Source organism: Tachypleus tridentatus, chromosome 1 (genome assembly GCF_004210375.1).
Source record: "Tachypleus tridentatus isolate NWPU-2018 chromosome 1, ASM421037v1, whole genome shotgun sequence".
Lineage (NCBI taxonomy): Eukaryota > Metazoa > Arthropoda > Merostomata > Xiphosura > Limulidae > Tachypleus > Tachypleus tridentatus.
Window position 1 is genome coordinate 125662751 of NC_134825.1, and position 19582 is coordinate 125682332.

Here is a 19582-nt window from a genome sequence, read left to right on the forward strand (position 1 = left end):
TAAGCGTATATAATTCTCCTTGCATTACAAAATTAATAAACCTCCCAATTATCACATACAATGTTTTACACTAACTTGAAACATACGCTCAATGCACCTCATAAGCATGAAGACTTAGGGTAGAAGGGGGCAAGTTTTATACTATACGCATATCAACATTCAAGAATAAAACATAAAATTTGTATAAAGTAATTATTTATAAGGCATTAGAAACCTATTTCAGTTTTTGAGTTACTTTTAACGTTATTTCTATACAAGTTCTTTAAGTCACATAAAATGATAAATTAGGACAAAGTTTTGAACTGCTATAATATTTTTTTTTCAATTTTTAAAATGTAAACTGCTTTTGTAAAAGTGAAAATTCAAATATCCAAAAGTTATCAAAACACAGTTTATTGGCAATACATACTGATACAATTAAAGTTAATAAATAATCACTACCACGTTTTTCTACACATTGAATCAATTTTTGGTTTTATCCACGTTTCTTTCCATAACAATTCACTTGACTATTTCAAGGGTTTTAATAACAATTAAAAGGTACAATATAAAAACATTTACTTTGCAATGATTTGTCCAGTAACAATTTTACTGTAGCATTAATACCATTTGATTGTTTTGGCATAATGAGGAAAAATTACGATTCTTATAATTTTTAGCTTTGTAAGGTTTATAATGACAAAGGGTTTAAAAAACTGGGATTTCTTAATTACAACAAACTAGTAATTTTAAAATATTTAAAACTTCAACTTGACAGTTTTTGTTTTATTTTTCTTGATGTACATGAATATTTTTTGTGAAATATCTATTAGCATGAAAACTGACACTACATATTTAAAGTATGTATATGAAAATAATGATGTATTCGTACTTCCCCTACTATATTTTTACCTGATGAAATTTTGAGTAAAGAAATTATGTTCATATGCTACACACTCACAAGATAAAAAATATAATTGCAAAACTGATGTTTCATCACATGCCTTTTGCATGCAAGATAAGAGTTTGTGTGTTTATCCATTAAAAATATTGCTTTTCTAAAACTTATCCCATATTGCACCTACATCAGTTGCAACTAATAAGTTCAGATGTGTACAAAGTTCCAGTATTTACATACAGCAACTACTGTCAAAGTTCAGAGTATTTCAACAGAATATTAGCTGTTAATTCTGCAATTTCTAATATATTTAACTTCCACATACAGAACAAAGTTAACAAGGTAGGGGTATTGCCTAGAAAGTAGTGAATAACAGCTTGGAAGATTAGTTACTGGCAGCTATCTTCCAAGTGAGTTAAGTATGCAAACAACAAAAGAACAAATAATCATGCCATTTCATTTAATTATGGAAAAAAATTATTCTGGAAAGAAATGATCATTAAATGGCAATTTAGTAAATTTGATTAAACAATTTAGTGCTATTCTGACAGCAGTAAGTTGACTTGTCAAGAGAAACACCACTGTTGTTATAATATACAAGCTAAAAAAATGCTTTACAGTTCTGAGAAAGTTAAACCTGTTCAACACAGAGCTACACAATGAGCTATCTGCACTCTTATCACCAAGAAAAATCAAATCTCAGATTTTAGTACTACAAGTCCATACACTTAGTGCTGACCCTTCAGGGGGACAAGTTATTTAATAAATGCATCTGACAAATTAAGAACCACTTCTTGATAGTAATGTAGAGGCAGTAAACAATGTATCATGAACAGTTCATGTTCATTTTAACTACGAGAAGATATAAACTTAGTATTGTTTTTAAATTCAAAACTCTTATTATAACACAAGCTACTACCACAGTACAACTATATAAATTTGCTAAATCTTAGAAAATACAGAAAAGCTGGCAAAAGAAGTAAGCCCAATAAACACCAGCTCTACAAAATCAAATGTTAATTTTGATTTCAAGTTTTTACATTATCAAACTTTATTGTAGTGCAAGTTTTTTAGATATCAATGAAGTGTCACTTTATAATTTGTCATATTGTTTGTCAAATGCTCTACATGTATACACAACCCAACATAGACATAAAAAATAATTTACTTTCAACACATTTACAGGAAAACTTAAGGTATGCGATTATCTCTCTCTCTCTCTCTTATACAAAGTCCTATAGTTTAAGATACGTTTTGACTAATTTACTTAAATTCTTGTTCAAATAAAACAGTAAGTGCCAAGGACTCATCCACATATTTATTACCAAACCATTTTATCTTCTAATTAACAACACACAAGAGTAATAATGTGCATATGCACTTGTTAAATGTGAAAGCGTGTATTCAGTAGGTTTTAAAACTTGTTATAATGGAGGTGCTAATGAAAAAACTACTCAGTTTTAAAACTGTGTAGGAAATTACATGTATTGGATGTTGAAAGTGATTAATGAAAAAAGATTGAAAGTCAAACCATCAAGAAGTTAACTACAGAAATATATAGATTTCAGCCAACATCAATAAACATTTTTACCAAGTCCCCCAAAATTTCTTACCATCATGATACCAACATTGGAAACCATACAGTATACAGTTGCCTTCAAATACCCTCCTCTACAGACACAAATTTTATTGTAATAGAAAGCACTATAACCTGTGTGCTTAAGTTGACTCAAGAATGCCTGTGCAGGATCCTAAATAGAAATTTTACATTTATTATCAGTATAACTGCACAAAGTGCATCATATATTTTATTGTTTACTCATGTTTTGTGAAATTATACATAGGAGAAACCAATAGATTATTAGTAGAACATACTCAAAATATAATGAAGTTTAATGCTGATATACCAGTAGCCTAACATCATTTTACACAACCATACCCTTGATTATTTCAAACTGTGTGCATGCATGTGTGTGTGTACAACTTCCTATTGTTTAAAGTGTTAAGCATAACTGTACATGTTTATTTGTTAAATTGTCATGTGACCTTTGATTCAGAATACTTTTATTTACAGGTTTACTGTTCAGTTAGTAATACCTGAAGAAGGGCATTGCCCGAAATGTTGTATCAGTAGTAGTAGTATACGAATATATATCTGTAGTTAACTTGTTGGTAGTTTAACCCTCAACGTTTTACTTGTATTCTATTTTAGAATAAGTGAAATACTAACATTATGTCACAATGTTAGTGACTAATACATTTACACTCATTTTATATAGAAGTTCCTTCTCCTTTGTAATGAAAATTAATTCAACACGGTTGGGATTGTGACATTAAGTGCAATACATTTGTTTGGAATTGAGCACAAAGCTATATAATAGGCTGTGTGTGTTCTGCCCACTATGGGCACAGAAATCCAGTTTCTAGCAGTGAGAGTCTGCAAATATACCTCTGTGCCACGGGGGTGAGGGCTTAAGTGCAATGTGATCATCAAAGGTTATTCATTAGTTTACAATATACATAATAAAAAACTAAATTTCCTTAACCTCAAGTTTAATCATTACTTACCAGATTGCTGTTGAAATTTAGGCTTAATGCCAATTTTACTCAAATACTCATCATTAAATCAATATTTTAAAAAGTATAATCTATAGAACACAATTTTATCACAACCTGCAGTAAATTTAATTCTAAACGTTTTGATGAAAGGTGACAGAATTATGCAAAGTTCATAGGATTAAAAAAATTGAAAAATATTGTATTTGATCAATGGAAATGACAAATTTTTAAACTAACTTTAAGTCACAGTTCAAAACCCAGAAAAAAATATTCATTATTGTAAAACTACAGAGTATTTATGACTAACTTGAACTTGCTGTAACAAACATTTGTAAATAAAATCCATTTGATAAAAGGGTTAACCAACTTACACATCTTGTTATTCTGGTTGTGGCATAACATAAAAAATAGTAAAAAGAAAATTACATGTAGTGAAAGCTGAACTTCTTATTTTACAAAATTTTATGTACTTTATTGATAAAACAGCTGCCCTCCAGGTCAAACCATGTAGCTTTAAAGGATCACTAATAAAAATGAGCTTTGATAAAACTTGAAGTTATTGTTTTTGTTTTGCATTAAAAGAATTAAAGTACATTGATATGCAAATGAATAAAGCTCTGTAAAAATCAATTGCTACCAGGTTTTATGCACTTGTATATTAATATAGTTTAGAAGCAACAATAAAACTGGTATTACAACAAACTTACTCTATATCACCAAAAGCAATTTAAAACCTTTCACACAGTTCTTTGGATATAAGAATCAAAATCGTATTCTTATGACATTGGATAATATGAAGAAACCTTAAAAATTTGATCCAAGCATAGATTTAAATCATATTTTTAAATAATTCAATGCTAATAGGTTAAGTTTCCTTGAAGGATTTCACAGATAAACTAAATGTTTCACAGAAACCTACAAATCAGTTATGAATCCCCAAATATACTGCTGGTAACAAGCTTTAATTTCAAAGATATAAATTGTTTTAGTGACCTTCAACGAAATGTATAAAGTTACCCATGTTGCCCATATGAGTTAAATGCTTAACATAAAATATTAGATGCTAGACATCCAACACTTGTCATTTAAGCTCCAATTTGTAACTGTTCAATCAACTTAAAATTCTCGTGAATAAATTGCACAGCTTTGTCTGTGAAGAGTCCTGGAAAATAGTTGAATCCCTTCTAGAAACATTTATCCTTGAAATGCATGTTCATTCTGGGGTGAATAAAGCTGATGATAGTAACAAAAACAGCTTGAGCCACAGGAATGACTACTGAAGCTGCCTTGAGCAGCATAGTACCAACAATGCAGGTCCTGAGCTAGGAGAGTTCATTCCTTAATGTTTTTGTAGATGAGGATGAAGTTATTTTTATCTGAAGATAAACAGCTTCTACAAATTAACTTCTGCTTGATAAAGAGATAACTTTATACTTTTAACCACCTTTAAGATGGATTTGTCAGGGGTGGGTAGAGAGTAGGAAATTTAACTAGTGCATTAACTGTCAATTAACTGACAAAAGTCCAGGTTCAATTTCACATATGAACTGAACATGACAAAAAACTTTAATATTCAGTTATATGCTTAAGCTTTCTGAGTAACACTGAAAAGAACTGATTTCTAATAGTTCTGGGGTGTTTAAACATTTGATAATAATGTTCCACCTTCATATCTAGAAAATACCTGTCATGCTTAAATGTCACATATCATGGAGCATGTTAGACAGATCAGAGACTTTATCAAGCTTCCTACAATGTAGATAAGAATATTACAAAACAAATTTTTTGTTACAAAGAGTTGAGATCACAAACACTAAGACTTGCTGGAAAAGTACACTTGACAAATATTTTAGCAAACTCCCTCACTCAAATACAGTGTTTTACATAAAAATATGAATATCAGAAAGTAGCACTAGAGATTTTGTCATCTCTAAACACCATGAAGCTACACAAAAACCTATCCAAAAAAACTTGTATAGAAAATATTTAACATCTAAGTTCATTAACTTTCTAGTAATCACATAAGAAACTATGTATTGCACATTAACATATTACAGCACAATAGTTAGTGAAAACACAGACACACAAGATAATACTGTTAAATAAAAACAGTACCTTATCTTATCCATAAAACTTTTGTTGACTGCTTACTAATGGACATTTGTTTCATGATACAGTCCTTAAAAATGTTCATATCAAGCACATGAATTGTACAATTTGTTTTTAACACACGTATTATTGCTTATGTGTGGCAGCTATTTAAAGAACAAAACAATAACAAAAAACACATTTTGAGATCACTCATAAATATGAACCTACGTGTATCAATTCATTTATGAAATTTAACAAGCAATTTTTTGACTCAACAGTAGGAATATTATTAGGGCACTTTGTAGGAATAGGATCTAGCAATTAGTTGTTTGTTTTTTTTAAATCCACAGGAATACACATCATTAAGAAAAACCCAAGTGTATTCCAACTTGATTGGATAGCATACAAAGGATTTACAATTGGTTTATGCCAGTAGAGTTGGATGATTTTTGCCCTGATTCAGACAATAATCATGGCATTGTTATGATGTATTACCTATAAAATACTCAATTCCCAATATCTGAAAACTTTAAGGAACTGCCAAGATAGTGAGCCAGAAGCTCAGAGTGTTTGTTCTTCTCAAGGTGAAAACATGATTGGGTCCATAGCTTACATGAGAAAGTAAAAGTTGCAAAACATCCAAGGTATATTACAAGTGTAGCATATGTGAATGAGATTGTAATGGCACACCAGTTGTTAAAAATAGTTAGCTGTCAGAGAAGCTTTGATGGTGAAGACATTTTCAAACATGTAAAAAAGGAAGTACATCTGCATACAGGAGCAATAAACGTAAGATCTGTATTTGACGAGAAAGAGAGTGAAGACGATTCAGCATGGCAGGAAGCTCAGCAACGTAAAGGGTGAGAACAATTGAAAGTCAGACAAGGAATAGAGAATATGAAGACTTTTCTGAGTGAAGTGCAGAAAAATAAGAATAAGTAGAGATTAATATTAAAATAGTAGTGAAATGTCAATCATCGCATGCAAGTGGTCTAATATGTTTTGAGAGGAACACTAACAACTACATCAATCAAAGAAAACAGCAAGCAAAATGATACACCTTACACAGCCATGTACCTCATTCTTAAACTTCTTGATTTGAAGGGATAACCCACCAAAATAGACAAATTTTCTGCTGTAGGATCAGAGACTGCTTGTTAAAACATTTTATTTATTATTAAACATATTTGATTTTTAAAACTTGAAAAAGTCACCACTATAGGTAGACCTTTCTCTATTTGTGAAAGTAAACTGAAAGCATGACTAATTATTGGAAAATTGACAAAAAGTGTAGCAAAAACTCCAAACTTAAATTTATTGTTTCTCCATAAAATGTGATATATATCTGATTAAAATTAGTAAATACATCTTTTGTTTGTACATCAAGGTTCATTGAAATTGACAAACGTTAAATACTTTTACTAGCATTCTTTTTACACTTCTCATATAAATTTAGTTATTTAGGTATTCACCTCAACCTTGTAGGACTAGATATTCCTTTTCAAAATTTCTAAAAACAAACATGATTAACTATTAACTTTATGTTGACACAGAGTCACTTCCCCTCTTAGATTTCTAATTCTTACTTTTTAAAGGAATAAAATTGAACTGATAGCTAAAAGTATCAAGAAAAACGTTTTTTCATTTTCATTTTCTAATCCTTCAGACAATTTTTATTACCTGTTGCTTTCATTATTACTTTTAAATACCTTTATACAAGTACACCTTTGTTCTCATTATCTTTCATAAAAATGAAAGAGTTCAGCGATTAAAAAAGAATGGTTGTTATAATAGTTTAATGATATGCCACTTAAGCCACCTGATTTAGGCTATTCTTGCTAATAGAGTACAACTCTTCACAATGTTTTTTTAAAGAATGGATATACATCTTTAAACTGTGCAGACCTAATATAAACAACATGCAACAGCCACAGAATGGAAAGTATTCGAAGAAAATCATCTGATGATCTTCAAAAGTTCACCTGATATCATGGGATTAATTATCAGGAGAAAATTAGCTTTTATAAATCTGATACATTTAACCTGATCAGTTGATGTACAATACTTCAAGACTTAGAACTGATAATAAGAAAAAGAAAGGAGATCATATGAAAACTCATGTATGAATACTAAAACCATAAGTTTAAGTCTATTAAGAGTAATGCAGAAAATGACCTATCTGAAACACCATACGGGTTTTGACAGCTACAAAGAAAAACAGTAAACAAGTTATAAATACCATGCTTCACTTTCTGGTCTCATTAAGTCTTCAATCTGTAGATGTACAAATATTTTGCCACATGTTTTAAGCTTGAACGATAAATACCATGTCAGACCAGATCTAGCTAAAACTTACCTTTTCAGATTACAACATATATCAGTTATTTCATATCATCACAAGTTGTTCTGTGCCAAGATTTGTCAATATAAAGAAAATACGTCCTTCTTTGTAACATAATATTTCAAATAGAAAATACGCTTGATTGTTGTTAATATAGTATGCATTTTTTATACATATTTCTTAAAGATGTTATCAGGCATTTTAACAATAACAATGAGTTTATATAAATAAAAACAAATACTTGACAAAACCATTTACAAAAAAATTGGAAAACATCAGAAGATAAACTCAAATGTATTAGCTAGCCTTTTGATTATTCCCAGTATATTTTATCAGTATTTTAGCTGATAAAAAAACTTTTTTATTCAAGTTGAGTTTTATTTATAAGCAGAGAATAGCTTGCATTGAAGTTATTTTATATATAAAATAACTAATAAAAATATCAGGAGAGAATTTCAGATTAAAACACATATAATGAAAAGCATTAAACATAGAATGTTTAGTTATGTGACAAGTAAAGATTTAAATTATATACCAAGAATTAAAATGAAACATAGCAAAAACGTATACTTTGTAAGAGACTAATATAAAACATAGTACACAAGTACTTCCTAAACCAAAAATATATCTTTAACTTGAGCACACGGTTAGTAAGAAAAATAAACAAAGTTCATATATTTTATCAATTAAAAGAACTATAATAATTTTTGAAGCTTCTGATGCAAGCTTCTCTCTTCCAAACACAAGTCAACTGTATTATTTTTTAATAAAATCCTACAGACAATGCAAGTAACTGCAAATCTTTATACATTCCACCATAGCAACTGTTGAGAATATTCATGTTTTAAAGTTACACAGGCAAACTACCTGAACTGTAAATCTTTAAAGCTTTGGAAGATAGTGATATGTTGAACATAGTACAAGTTGAGGAAGAAATACACAGGCTGAGCTGAATTTCATGCAAGATATTCACACCAAGAGATTAATTTATAAACAGTAAAAAATATATACAAATGTAAATACATAGAGATTTCTTTACCAGCTATTTAATATTGTTAAATAATAATAACAATCTAAGTTCCTGTTCAAAAATACAAGTATCAACTTGAAGTTTTTCTTTTTTACTATTGTTACATACATTATGACCATAACACCAAAATCACTAAATAATTTCACCATTTTAAAATTTCTTTTTTTCAACTACCTACAATTTAAAGCCCTTCTACACAATTCACAATAAAGCTTATAAAAACAATAGTTTTATAAAATGTATTTACAACTGAAGACTATGAAAAACACTTTCATACCTCTTCAAATAAAGTTAAAAACAAGAAACTAATATTAAACTTCACAATTATAAGACAAACTTGTACAAAAAGTGATTTTCTTTGTTCTCCATCAAGAATTGACACCATCTACACATGATCAAAACACAATGAAAAAATGTTCCAAGCAAAGATAGCTTAATATTAAAACAAAAAACAATATTCACTTTGGTACTACAAAATATTTTTCAAAAGATGAAATAACATCACATATATACTGAGTGAGAAAAAAGGAGTACCATCTGCTGTGCATATCAACAGTACTCTTGATTGCTATAGATGCAAATAGAAGTTATTAACACTGTTCTTGTGGTTGACTTGTAACACACTAACTGATGACTTAAAAATAGATGGTCAAGCCCTATCGACAGATTGAAGTTCGCACAAATATGCATTAAAAAGTAATTACATATTCTTCTAAGTGCAAAACAATACTATCACCATACAATCACAGGTTCTAATAGTAACTATGCATTCAGTCAAGTTACCATGCAGCTCTTGTAACCACTGTCAGTCCCATCCATTTTCTTTGATCATGTGGGCCAGCTCAATGATGTACTTTCCTTCTTTGTATTTCTGACTGGACTCAAAAGCATGCTCCTATCAACAAAACGTTTTGCTTTTATTTCATAATCCTTCAACAACAGTTAGCTTTTTTTAATGTTTAAATATTTATCATCAATACTACAGTGTATATCATTAAATTGAAACCTAAACTAATAATTCTATTATATTTCAGGCTTACCAATCACATGTACAACATGCGATATTTAAATCTTATCAAATAAATATTTGTATTAATATACAACATTAAAATACAAAATTTTAACTTGGAACTCAGGCTGGTGTGGCATATAACTAGCATACATGATAAACATGTTTCAGCAGTTTAATGAAATGTTTAAGAATACTGCAATCATAATTAATCGTTATATTTGGAGGTGAATATAATCAAAGTGTAGGAAACAAATTTGTTTGGACTTCTAGTATTATACCTTATTAAATGTAACTGAAAGTTTAACTTGTATATAGACAAATATTAGACAATAACAGTTGATACTAAATTATTAGAGTAAGATATAATTAAAATAACTTTCCTGCATTCATATTCTACCTGTTAGTATAATTATGTACTATAATAGTTTCTTTATATGCCAGTTGTAACATATTAATCAAACTACCTACTAACAGAAAACTTAATTGAAAACAGGCATTATTAACTACCTATTTAATACAAAGGTTCCTATTTAATTTCTATAGATAATGTTTTGTTAAAATTAAATTCCAACCATTATACTTCCCTTTATCAGTTTGAAAACAAAATGGGCTATTTGATAAAATACCTTTTTTTTATTTTAGGACAAAGCACTACATTTTCTGCTCTGCCCAACATAATGAATCCATTCAAGATTTAGTATTACAAGTCTAAATTTAATACCGACTCACTGGCGAGCTTTGGTTGTTCGTGTGATGGAAATTATTAACCATGAACTTTGTATACAATCATTAAGAAAATAAAATTGCAGAGCTTTACTGCTGTGTAATGGAAAATTTTCAATAGTATTTTGCAATACACATCACAAGATAATCATTTCTGCATTATAACAAGTTTAAAATAATTCTATAATTTTACTCTTACCTCAAACATACTTCAGCAGTAAAACTACATAATGTAAAACAACAAATGCAAACATAAAAAACATTAAAAATAATGGTTTTCTTCAAAACAATGTTACTTTTAATTACATTTTGTGATAAGCAAAAAAAAATTTTAACTATACGAAATTCACAAATTTGTAAATATTGTTTACTTAGAACTTGGTTCTGGAAATTGAAAAAGTTTAGAATTGTAAATAGTGTAATGTTTAAAAATAAAATAAAAATACATTGGTACATAAAGTCTAAATGATCAATACATTCAGTGAAGCATACTGTTTCACTTGAAACCTTAAAATGCATTCAAAAACATGGTAACCAAATGAAATGGTAATTACATTTGTTTATTGTTTCCTAATACACACTAAACCTACATAAAATTGTTCTTAAAAAACTTTCAGACTACATAATTACCAAAATATGAGTATAAGAAAGTACATAATCTTAGCTGGGTTTGTACTACTTAAAATTATTACTGACTAAAGGATTATACAAGAAAATTTATATACTATCTAGTGAGAGAAAAAGAGTAAATGCACCTAATTTTATGCTCCCAAATCACTCATTTATGTGGGACAATATGATATGCCCATTTTTAAGTGCAAATAAATTAATTTTTAGTTATTTAAATACCATTAACAAAATATTTAACTTGAGAAACTTGTTTGGATTATATACTTTACATAGTAGCAACACAAGTCAGAAATAACCGTTTACTTAAGAGTAGGTCAAATAGCTGTTCACTGTTCTGCTAGCGACTAGAAAAACTAGTTTCGAAAAAAGTTTAACTGCAAATTTAAAAGGTGTTTCATTTATATTATATAGAGAAAATTATCCCAATTAATGCTAAATACCAAGATACTGTAGCTGTTTAAAAATTTTGTTAGATCATTTAATGTGAACATACAAATTATTAGTTAGATGAGAGGTCCTAAATGTTAATAATGCAATGTTTCACATAAATGGCTACAGCCTTCCAAATTAAGAAGATAGTTTGTTTTCACCCCAGCATTTCTTTGAAATGTACTTAAAGTACTTATGTAATGAACAAAATTATCATACCACATTGCAGTGATTTTAATCTTTTCATTTGAAATTTGGTTCTTGATATAACAAAACACTGTTAAGAATGTTGGCAATTTACAAGACTGCTGAAACAGAACACCATGGTCCCATCATTAAGAAGTCCTAAAAGTTTATAATGTATATAAAACACACACACACACTGCCAATTATGTATTTTTGTTCCCTTTTAAGTGTTTCTGCCACCCTATAAATACAAAGACCTTCCTTCAGTGGCCCTACTAACTTATAGTTCCAGTGTTAATTATGTGAACTAATCAAATTATGTTAAAACAAACACCAACAGACACACACACAAAACAAAATACAGCAAAAACTCATTTATCCATTTCTGTTTTATGATAAGAGTTGCTGTCGCAATAAAATTTTTCTAGTTGCCTGGGATTTTTCTGATGCATTTTACAAGTTTTTTTTTGTGATACATATATAAAACAACAACAAATCACACTTTACTGGTGATTGAGATTTCAGAAACATTGTTCAATTTCAAAGAAAGAGTTTAAACCACAGTTGAAATACAAAAAGACACTTATCTTTTGTTTCAATCACCATGAAATGAAGGTGTTTTGTGCAAAGAAAGCATCCTAAATTTGTTCCCAGTATACAGTATATGAAATCTTGCATTTATTATATACAAAAACAAAGACAAGGTCAATACAATTATCATAATCTGCCATTATTTTCAATCATGACTGAACAATAAATACATGGGAATAATAAGTGAAATGGTGAAGTAAAATAAAAATTCACTTGGAAGTGTTAAAGAGATTTTGAAAATGTGTAACTAATGTATGACTATAAATGGGGTGACTAAAAATCATACATCCTATAAAGAAGTGATAAAAATTAGCAATTATTACCCTACAAGTTATCTAGCACTTAAACAGATGTACTAGAACTCAAATTTTTAAAAAACAGATCCATAAAAGGGACTACCATTAACAAAACTTTCTTGCATATAGTAAACAAAACAATACACTAAGACCTTCAAATAGAACAGAAGTTGTTTTTTTTCCTGTAGGGGAAGGGAAGAGATGGACTATTTACTAATAGATACATAAGAGGTATTTGGAATGAAGCAAGCAACAAACAAGCAAATTGGATGAGGATTAATTACTAAAGAAAGTTATGATGAAAAAATTAAAAACCAGATAAAAAATAAGCAAAGAAACTCAGTTCTTTATTTATTTTAGTTTAAGTATTAGTAGGGCATAACTGAGGTGAAGCTCTACTCTGATAAGTTATAACCCTATTCATTAGAGCATAGTCAAGACAATAAAAATCATCAGATGTATTCCATTACCAGACACTTATTCCCCTTAAGTCTTTGATGCAGTGCCAATGGAGTTCAATGTAACACACAACTTATGATCAAATCATAACTTTTCAAGTGACCTATATCCACAGCACTGATGGACCACAATCAACTGCAAGAAGAAAACATTTTGTCAAAAAGAAATAACCACTTAAAAAGAAAAAAGCAAATAAAAAATCTGCTAACAAGATTACTTACACTATTTAATGTGGTCAACTTAGGAAGAAATAAACAAATAAAAGACAAAGTTATTACACTTATCATTAAATAAGCTTACATATTTCCAACCAAGGGTGGTCTTGCAGCATTCACAGTAGATATCAGCAACAGCATGGAGACCAGTCAATAGTACTCTCTCTTCAGCAGGGCCACAGCCAACATTAACACTATTAAGTGAAATAAAAGGTAATTACACTATAATTCACAGTAGACATGCATATTTAAACTACATTTATCTTACAAAAACTAGTTTCATGAAACTGTATTTATTTTAGTCCACCTACAGAAGTTTCTATGGAGAGAGGGATTTCATAATAACCCAAGCCAAAAAAAAGGTTCTAGGTTAAATCTACAAAAGCAATTAAAGGAACTGAAGTAATTATTTTCACTTAAACAGTATTTTTTAAACTCATATGGAACTGCTATGGACACTTTCATAATGCTCATAGAAATCTAGGGGTCCATTAACCATAGGTTTAGAGCCATGGCTGTAAATGCAGTAATGGATTCTTACATAAAATAATTTCTTTAATTTCTCTTGAAACAGTTAGGTTAAAAAAAGAAATTTAAATGTCAAATTTTACTATCATCATCATCACAGCTTTAAGAAATACATTACAATGAAACAGATTTTAGAAGTTTCTCATACTCAAAATGTTTTTAGCTAAATTTGCAAACTGTAGAATTCTTAGACTTTATTATTGTTTCTTCCAAGTTTCAGAAGGTACTTTCAACACCCAAATGTAAGAAACTTAAATTAATTTTGCTTTTTCTATAAAGTATTTATGGATATTGAATGGCCTTAGGGGAGGCCATTAATGAACATATCAGTTTTAATTTTTCTTTTTTAACTTTCATACTAGTTTTTTAAAATTGTATTACAAAATTCTTTGATTATTTCTTGCTTAAGATTTGTAATTATAAGACTAAATATTTTTCTCTAATGTAAATAAAAAAACAAAAACACACTAACATTTGGTTTATAAAATATTTTAAAAAATCCTAATTTCATAAAAGCCTAATAGTCACTAGTCAGTCTATTATACTGTTGTAACAGTATTCTTTCTCTTCATGTTATTTTGGATTACTTGTTGCAAATAAGATCCAATCCATATAACAATAATAAATCATTTCTTTAACACTAGCTACAGCTCTACTCCCCAAACATCTCTAACTTTAAATACAAAACATTTCAACAGTAACTCCAAAACTACAGTAGGCCTAGTTCATTGCTAATATTTATTTAGTTTATAACGAAGAGTGGCTAATTCACTGACTGGCTTACAGAATCACTACCTCCATTACTCAGTCAATCCCTACTTCATCATCAACTACTCACACATTTGATTATTGTGTTTACTAAACTCTCACTTCTATCAAATAAAGAAGTTAATAGGATCTAGGACAACTTTTACGAACTTCTAAATTTTAATATTGTACACTCAGAGCAAACATTCAAGTTGAACGTTAAAAATTATAGCTTACAGTAATGATACATAAACAAATTACACTGACTACTAACTATCATTCACTTATACAACATACTAGTTTTGATCATAGTAAATTAACTATGCAAGGTCTGATCAAAGAGTTCTAAGACTTCTATTACATGTGTAGTAGAAACAGTGAGCTTCACTGATGTGTGTATAAAGTACAAATAGTGATTTACCCTACAAACAAGCCATTTCTACAGACCTTACACCCATCTTGCAGAAAACATGTTCAAAAACAAACGTATCTCTTACCACTCATAATAAAAGTGGACAGAAAAGAGAAAAGTGTTTGCATCAAGTTGTGTGAAAAATGGTAAAGAAGAAACAGAAATCCTCAAAATATTAATAACTGCCTTTGGTGATGACTGCTTCAGTTAGGCTATCATTTATCAGTGGATAATTGCTTCTACAATGGCCTAGAATTGGTCAAAGATGACCTATGTTCTGGGCAACCATCGACACTGTCCACCAATGAAATGATCGCTAAGGTGAAAGAAAGTTTACCAGGCCTTTTATAAAGAGATCTTAATTCACTTAAGGGAAAAAGTTACAATAAACTGCCAAGAGTTGTGGGAGAATGGTAACTAGTTTCTTCATCATGACAATGAGCCTTCACACACTGCTGTGTCTGTTAAAGAATTTTTTGGCAGATTAAAACATTCCTGTGATACCACACCCTCCCACATTCTCCAGATCCTACCCCTGTGTGATTTTTTTTTTGTTTCCAAAAATCAAATTAAAGTTGAAAGGAACTATTTGATAGCATTCCAATCATCCATAATAATATGAAAGCAGAACTTAGTTGCATAATAGTTGAAGACTTCCAGCATTGCTTGGGAAAATGACATGAACATTAGAACAAGTGTGCATCAACTGGGGTGAGATTACTTTGCAGGGTATCACATATAATATTGGAGTATGTACATTATTCTTTGGAATAAAAGTGAAGTCTTAGAACTTTATCACACCTTGTACATTTTAGTTTTCTTGCTACATATTACACAGATTTGTGTGCAACAAATTAAAAGTGCTGTTTAGTAAAACGTGCTTTAAAACAGTTTGGTAACATTATAATGAAGCCTACACAAACAGGGCAAGATGAGCAAGCTTTCAAAATATAATCTATATGAAGAAGTGAACGTAAAGGATTTATCATCAACACAAGTATGAAATCATGTAACATAACAGTAAACAAGAAAAGAAGAACACAAAAAACAAACAAACCAATATGCAAATTAGATACATAATTTCTTTTAACCAAAAAAGGACATTATACAAATCATACCTATAACTTGTACTCAGATTACTTATTCAATCTTTAAGAACAATTATCCTTTTTGAAAATGCTACAATGAAAAGAATGATCAATGTATACCACTACTTAGTTCACATATTTCCCATAGTGAAAACTATAACAGTGGATGAAAGACTAAAAATCATGGACATCACTGCAATTTATCTCAATCATTGTTATTTAAAACTTATGGAACTGTGTTGCAAAGGTTTATCAACATTCCATTTCATTACAGTCAGAGTTCTTGTCAACATCATACATGATTACATTAGGTGTTGTAGTTTATTTAGGTTACATTTCTATAATTAAAAATGAAACAACCCATTATCAAAGTTAAAGTTACTGGATACTGTACATTTACAGCAGCTAGCCAGTTTGTAAGAAAAAGGTATAGGCACCAACAAAAATAGGTAATTTTTATGAAAGAATGATTCTCTGAAAATTTGGTCTGCAAAATGTTACAATTGATAAACTAAACAGTAAGTGGTCTCAGTAGAAATATAATATGCTACTAGGCAATATTTACACATGCATTACTTTATTCTTTCACTTACAGCACAGCAACTTGCATCTGATGCAAAATATACCTGTGGAAAACAGTGAAAGTTTGCCTTTACAATAATATTTCATGATACACACACACACACACACACACGCAAACTAAGAGACCAAGAACATTTACTCAAGTATGTATGAAAGCTTTAATATTTATTTTTTGTAAATGCTTCATGAAAAAAGATTTTTTCTGCTTTACTACTAAATAGTTACAGACAACCCATCATAAGTAATAAGTGAACAAGTTTTTCAGAGAAATCATTCTATTCATATACTTGGTTCATAAAAAGTCATAATTAAAGGATTACATCTTCTATGAGCAAACATTAAAATAGAATTACAAAAACATTATGGTCTTTGTTATATTAACCTGAAATATATCTTATAAATAAAAAAAAAAAAAACTTTTGCTAAAGTATGATAAAAATTAATATTGTCAAAAGCTGAAGTATAAATCATTTTTTGGAATGAGCTATTAAAATAAAATTAAATGTCCAATCATAATACTCACACAGAATTGAAGAGATAAGCTCGACCCTGACTTCCTTGGAATGACTAAAATGGATAAAATTATTTCACATATTCATAATTTTCTGTTAGAGAAACTGAAATTATTGATAAAACTTAGGTAAAAAAACAATTTATTGCATCATAAGAAATGACATTAACTTCTCTTAAAGCTATGACAGTTTATACATCTGATTATTTCAGCATTCCAAAACTAATTTAGAATATACCCATAGTAAACCTTATTTAAGTAACTAGTTTCCATGCAGGTGTTTTGCATGTAGTAATGATATTCTTGTAAATCACAAGTCCAAAAGTCATCAACATATACTAATACTTTTCCTTTGGTATAGAATGTATATACACACACATTATTAACTATCTCGCAGAAACTTGTAGCATTTGGTTCTGTATCTATATCCATACCCTGGGATGTGATAAGCGTATCTCAGTGTGCAGTGATACAAGTTAGTATATTATTTGCAATATACATTAACTATCTTTCACAAACATTTGATTTGTAATTAGCCCTATAATACAGATAATGTGCGAAAAATTACAATTTAAGCACAAGATCTACATTTTGATTTAATATTAAAATGAAGATTTTTTAAGTTTGATAAAGTTCAAAAACTGAAAGTACATTTTTATATGTTTAATACAGAATTAGTTACAATGAATTTAAACAAGTTTTAAAGTTAACAAATACATGTGCAGTAAAATGTATGTTATGAACAATAACATAAAATTAAAACAAGTTAAATTTTTAAATCATAAAAACTGGTCTAGCATGGCCAGGTGGTCAGGACCCTCAACTTGTAATCTGATGGCCATGGGTTCAAATCCTTGTTACACCAAACATGCTTGCCCTATCAGCCATGGGGGTGTTATAATGCAACAGTAAATCCCACTATTTATTGATACAAGAGTAGCCCAAGAGTTAGTGGTGGGTGGTGATGACTACCTGCCTTCCCTCAAATCTTACACTGCTAAATTAGGGACAACTAGTGCAGGTAGCCCTCGTGTAGTTTTGCATGAAAATTCAAAACAAACCATAAAAGAAGTAAAAGTTTTTGAGTTCCTGTTTTAAAGGTACAGCCAACAATTGTGTGAGAAATGCTTATATAATGTAGTAAATGATAGTTATAAATTCAAAAACTTGTATAAGCAAAATAAAAACCAATATCATTTTTCATAATGTGTTTGATTCACCTTAAAAGATTCCTATATTCCCTTTTGCTTCAAGCTCAGTATAATATACAGAAGTTTGTTGACACATTTGCACTACCACAAAATTGGGTAGACTAAGATTACAAGTATTTTGTATACAAAATATCAGATTTTTGAATTAAATATTTTTACTATAGATTTGTTTGTGAATAGTGTCTTTTTTCTTACTAGTCTGAGTGCAAAGTTATTTCATGTTAAGACTTAAAACTATTCTCCATCCCAAAAAATCAAATATTATTTGCATAATACCTAGAACCTCCTACATACATTTCAAACATTTGTTTTCAGCAACATGTTGTACTTTATTTTCTATACTTAACTATGTGAACCCTTTCACTTCACCAACCTTGCAACCATCATAATAAAATATATATGAATCAAATATAAATTACACTTTTTGTGCTAGAATAATTACATGTTATGACACAAAAATACAAATGTTTAGTCTACACAGACTAAGTTTCATAGATGTGTAAATGTATAGCATTATTTTTTATATTAACATTCAAATCATACCTAGCTTACATAACTTATATTGATGCTGTGCATTTGAGGTCATATTACATATCCAGTAATATAAAACTGACCTTTAGTCTTCCCTGTCTTGGTTGTGTTTTAATGGACTAGTATTTTGTAATATAAAGTCAGATTTTAATTATTATAAATCATATGTATATAAATTATTACTATTGAGATAAATTAAAATTATTGTTCTTAAAATGTAGAACAATAAATTCAAGAAGTAGAGCAAACAATTTCCTTTTCACTATGACCTTTGTACTCAGTTGCTAATAGACACAGGTTGATAAAATTTTAAAATTTTACACGTGGAGAATATCAAAATTGTTTATAGCTCATTTCCCCAGATACAGTTCAGTAATGGAAAAAAAAAATCATAAATAACTACACTGATACCATAGAATTCCACTACAGTTTATTAAGCTTAGTAACTATGATGTATTTAGATTAAAAAAATATAAAACTGCAAGCAGATTACAGACACCCTAGCACACTGAAATCTTGGATTGAAAGAACAT

At 29.3% G+C, this 19582-nt stretch overlaps 1 protein-coding gene across 5 annotated transcripts in view; it reads right to left on the bottom strand.

Annotated features, from left to right (window-relative positions):
• Positions 1-377: 377 nt before the first annotated feature.
• LOC143222782 (protein yippee-like 2) overlaps positions 378-19582 on the bottom strand; it is a 36076-nt gene continuing 16871 nt past the window's right edge. For 4 of the 5 annotated variants that reach the window (XM_076449748.1, XM_076449758.1, XM_076449776.1 and 1 more), the window contains 3 exons: positions 17320-17363; positions 13525-13633; positions 378-9793 (listed from right to left, as the gene is read on the bottom strand). In XM_076449748.1, the coding sequence (XP_076305863.1) occupies positions 9704-9793; positions 13525-13633; positions 17320-17363 (243 nt within the window). In that variant the 3' untranslated portion in view covers positions 378-9703. Of the gene's footprint in view, positions 9794-13235; positions 13360-13524; positions 13634-17319; positions 17364-19582 lie in introns of all 5 variants that reach the window. The other variant, XR_013012489.1, reaches the window with a different exon arrangement.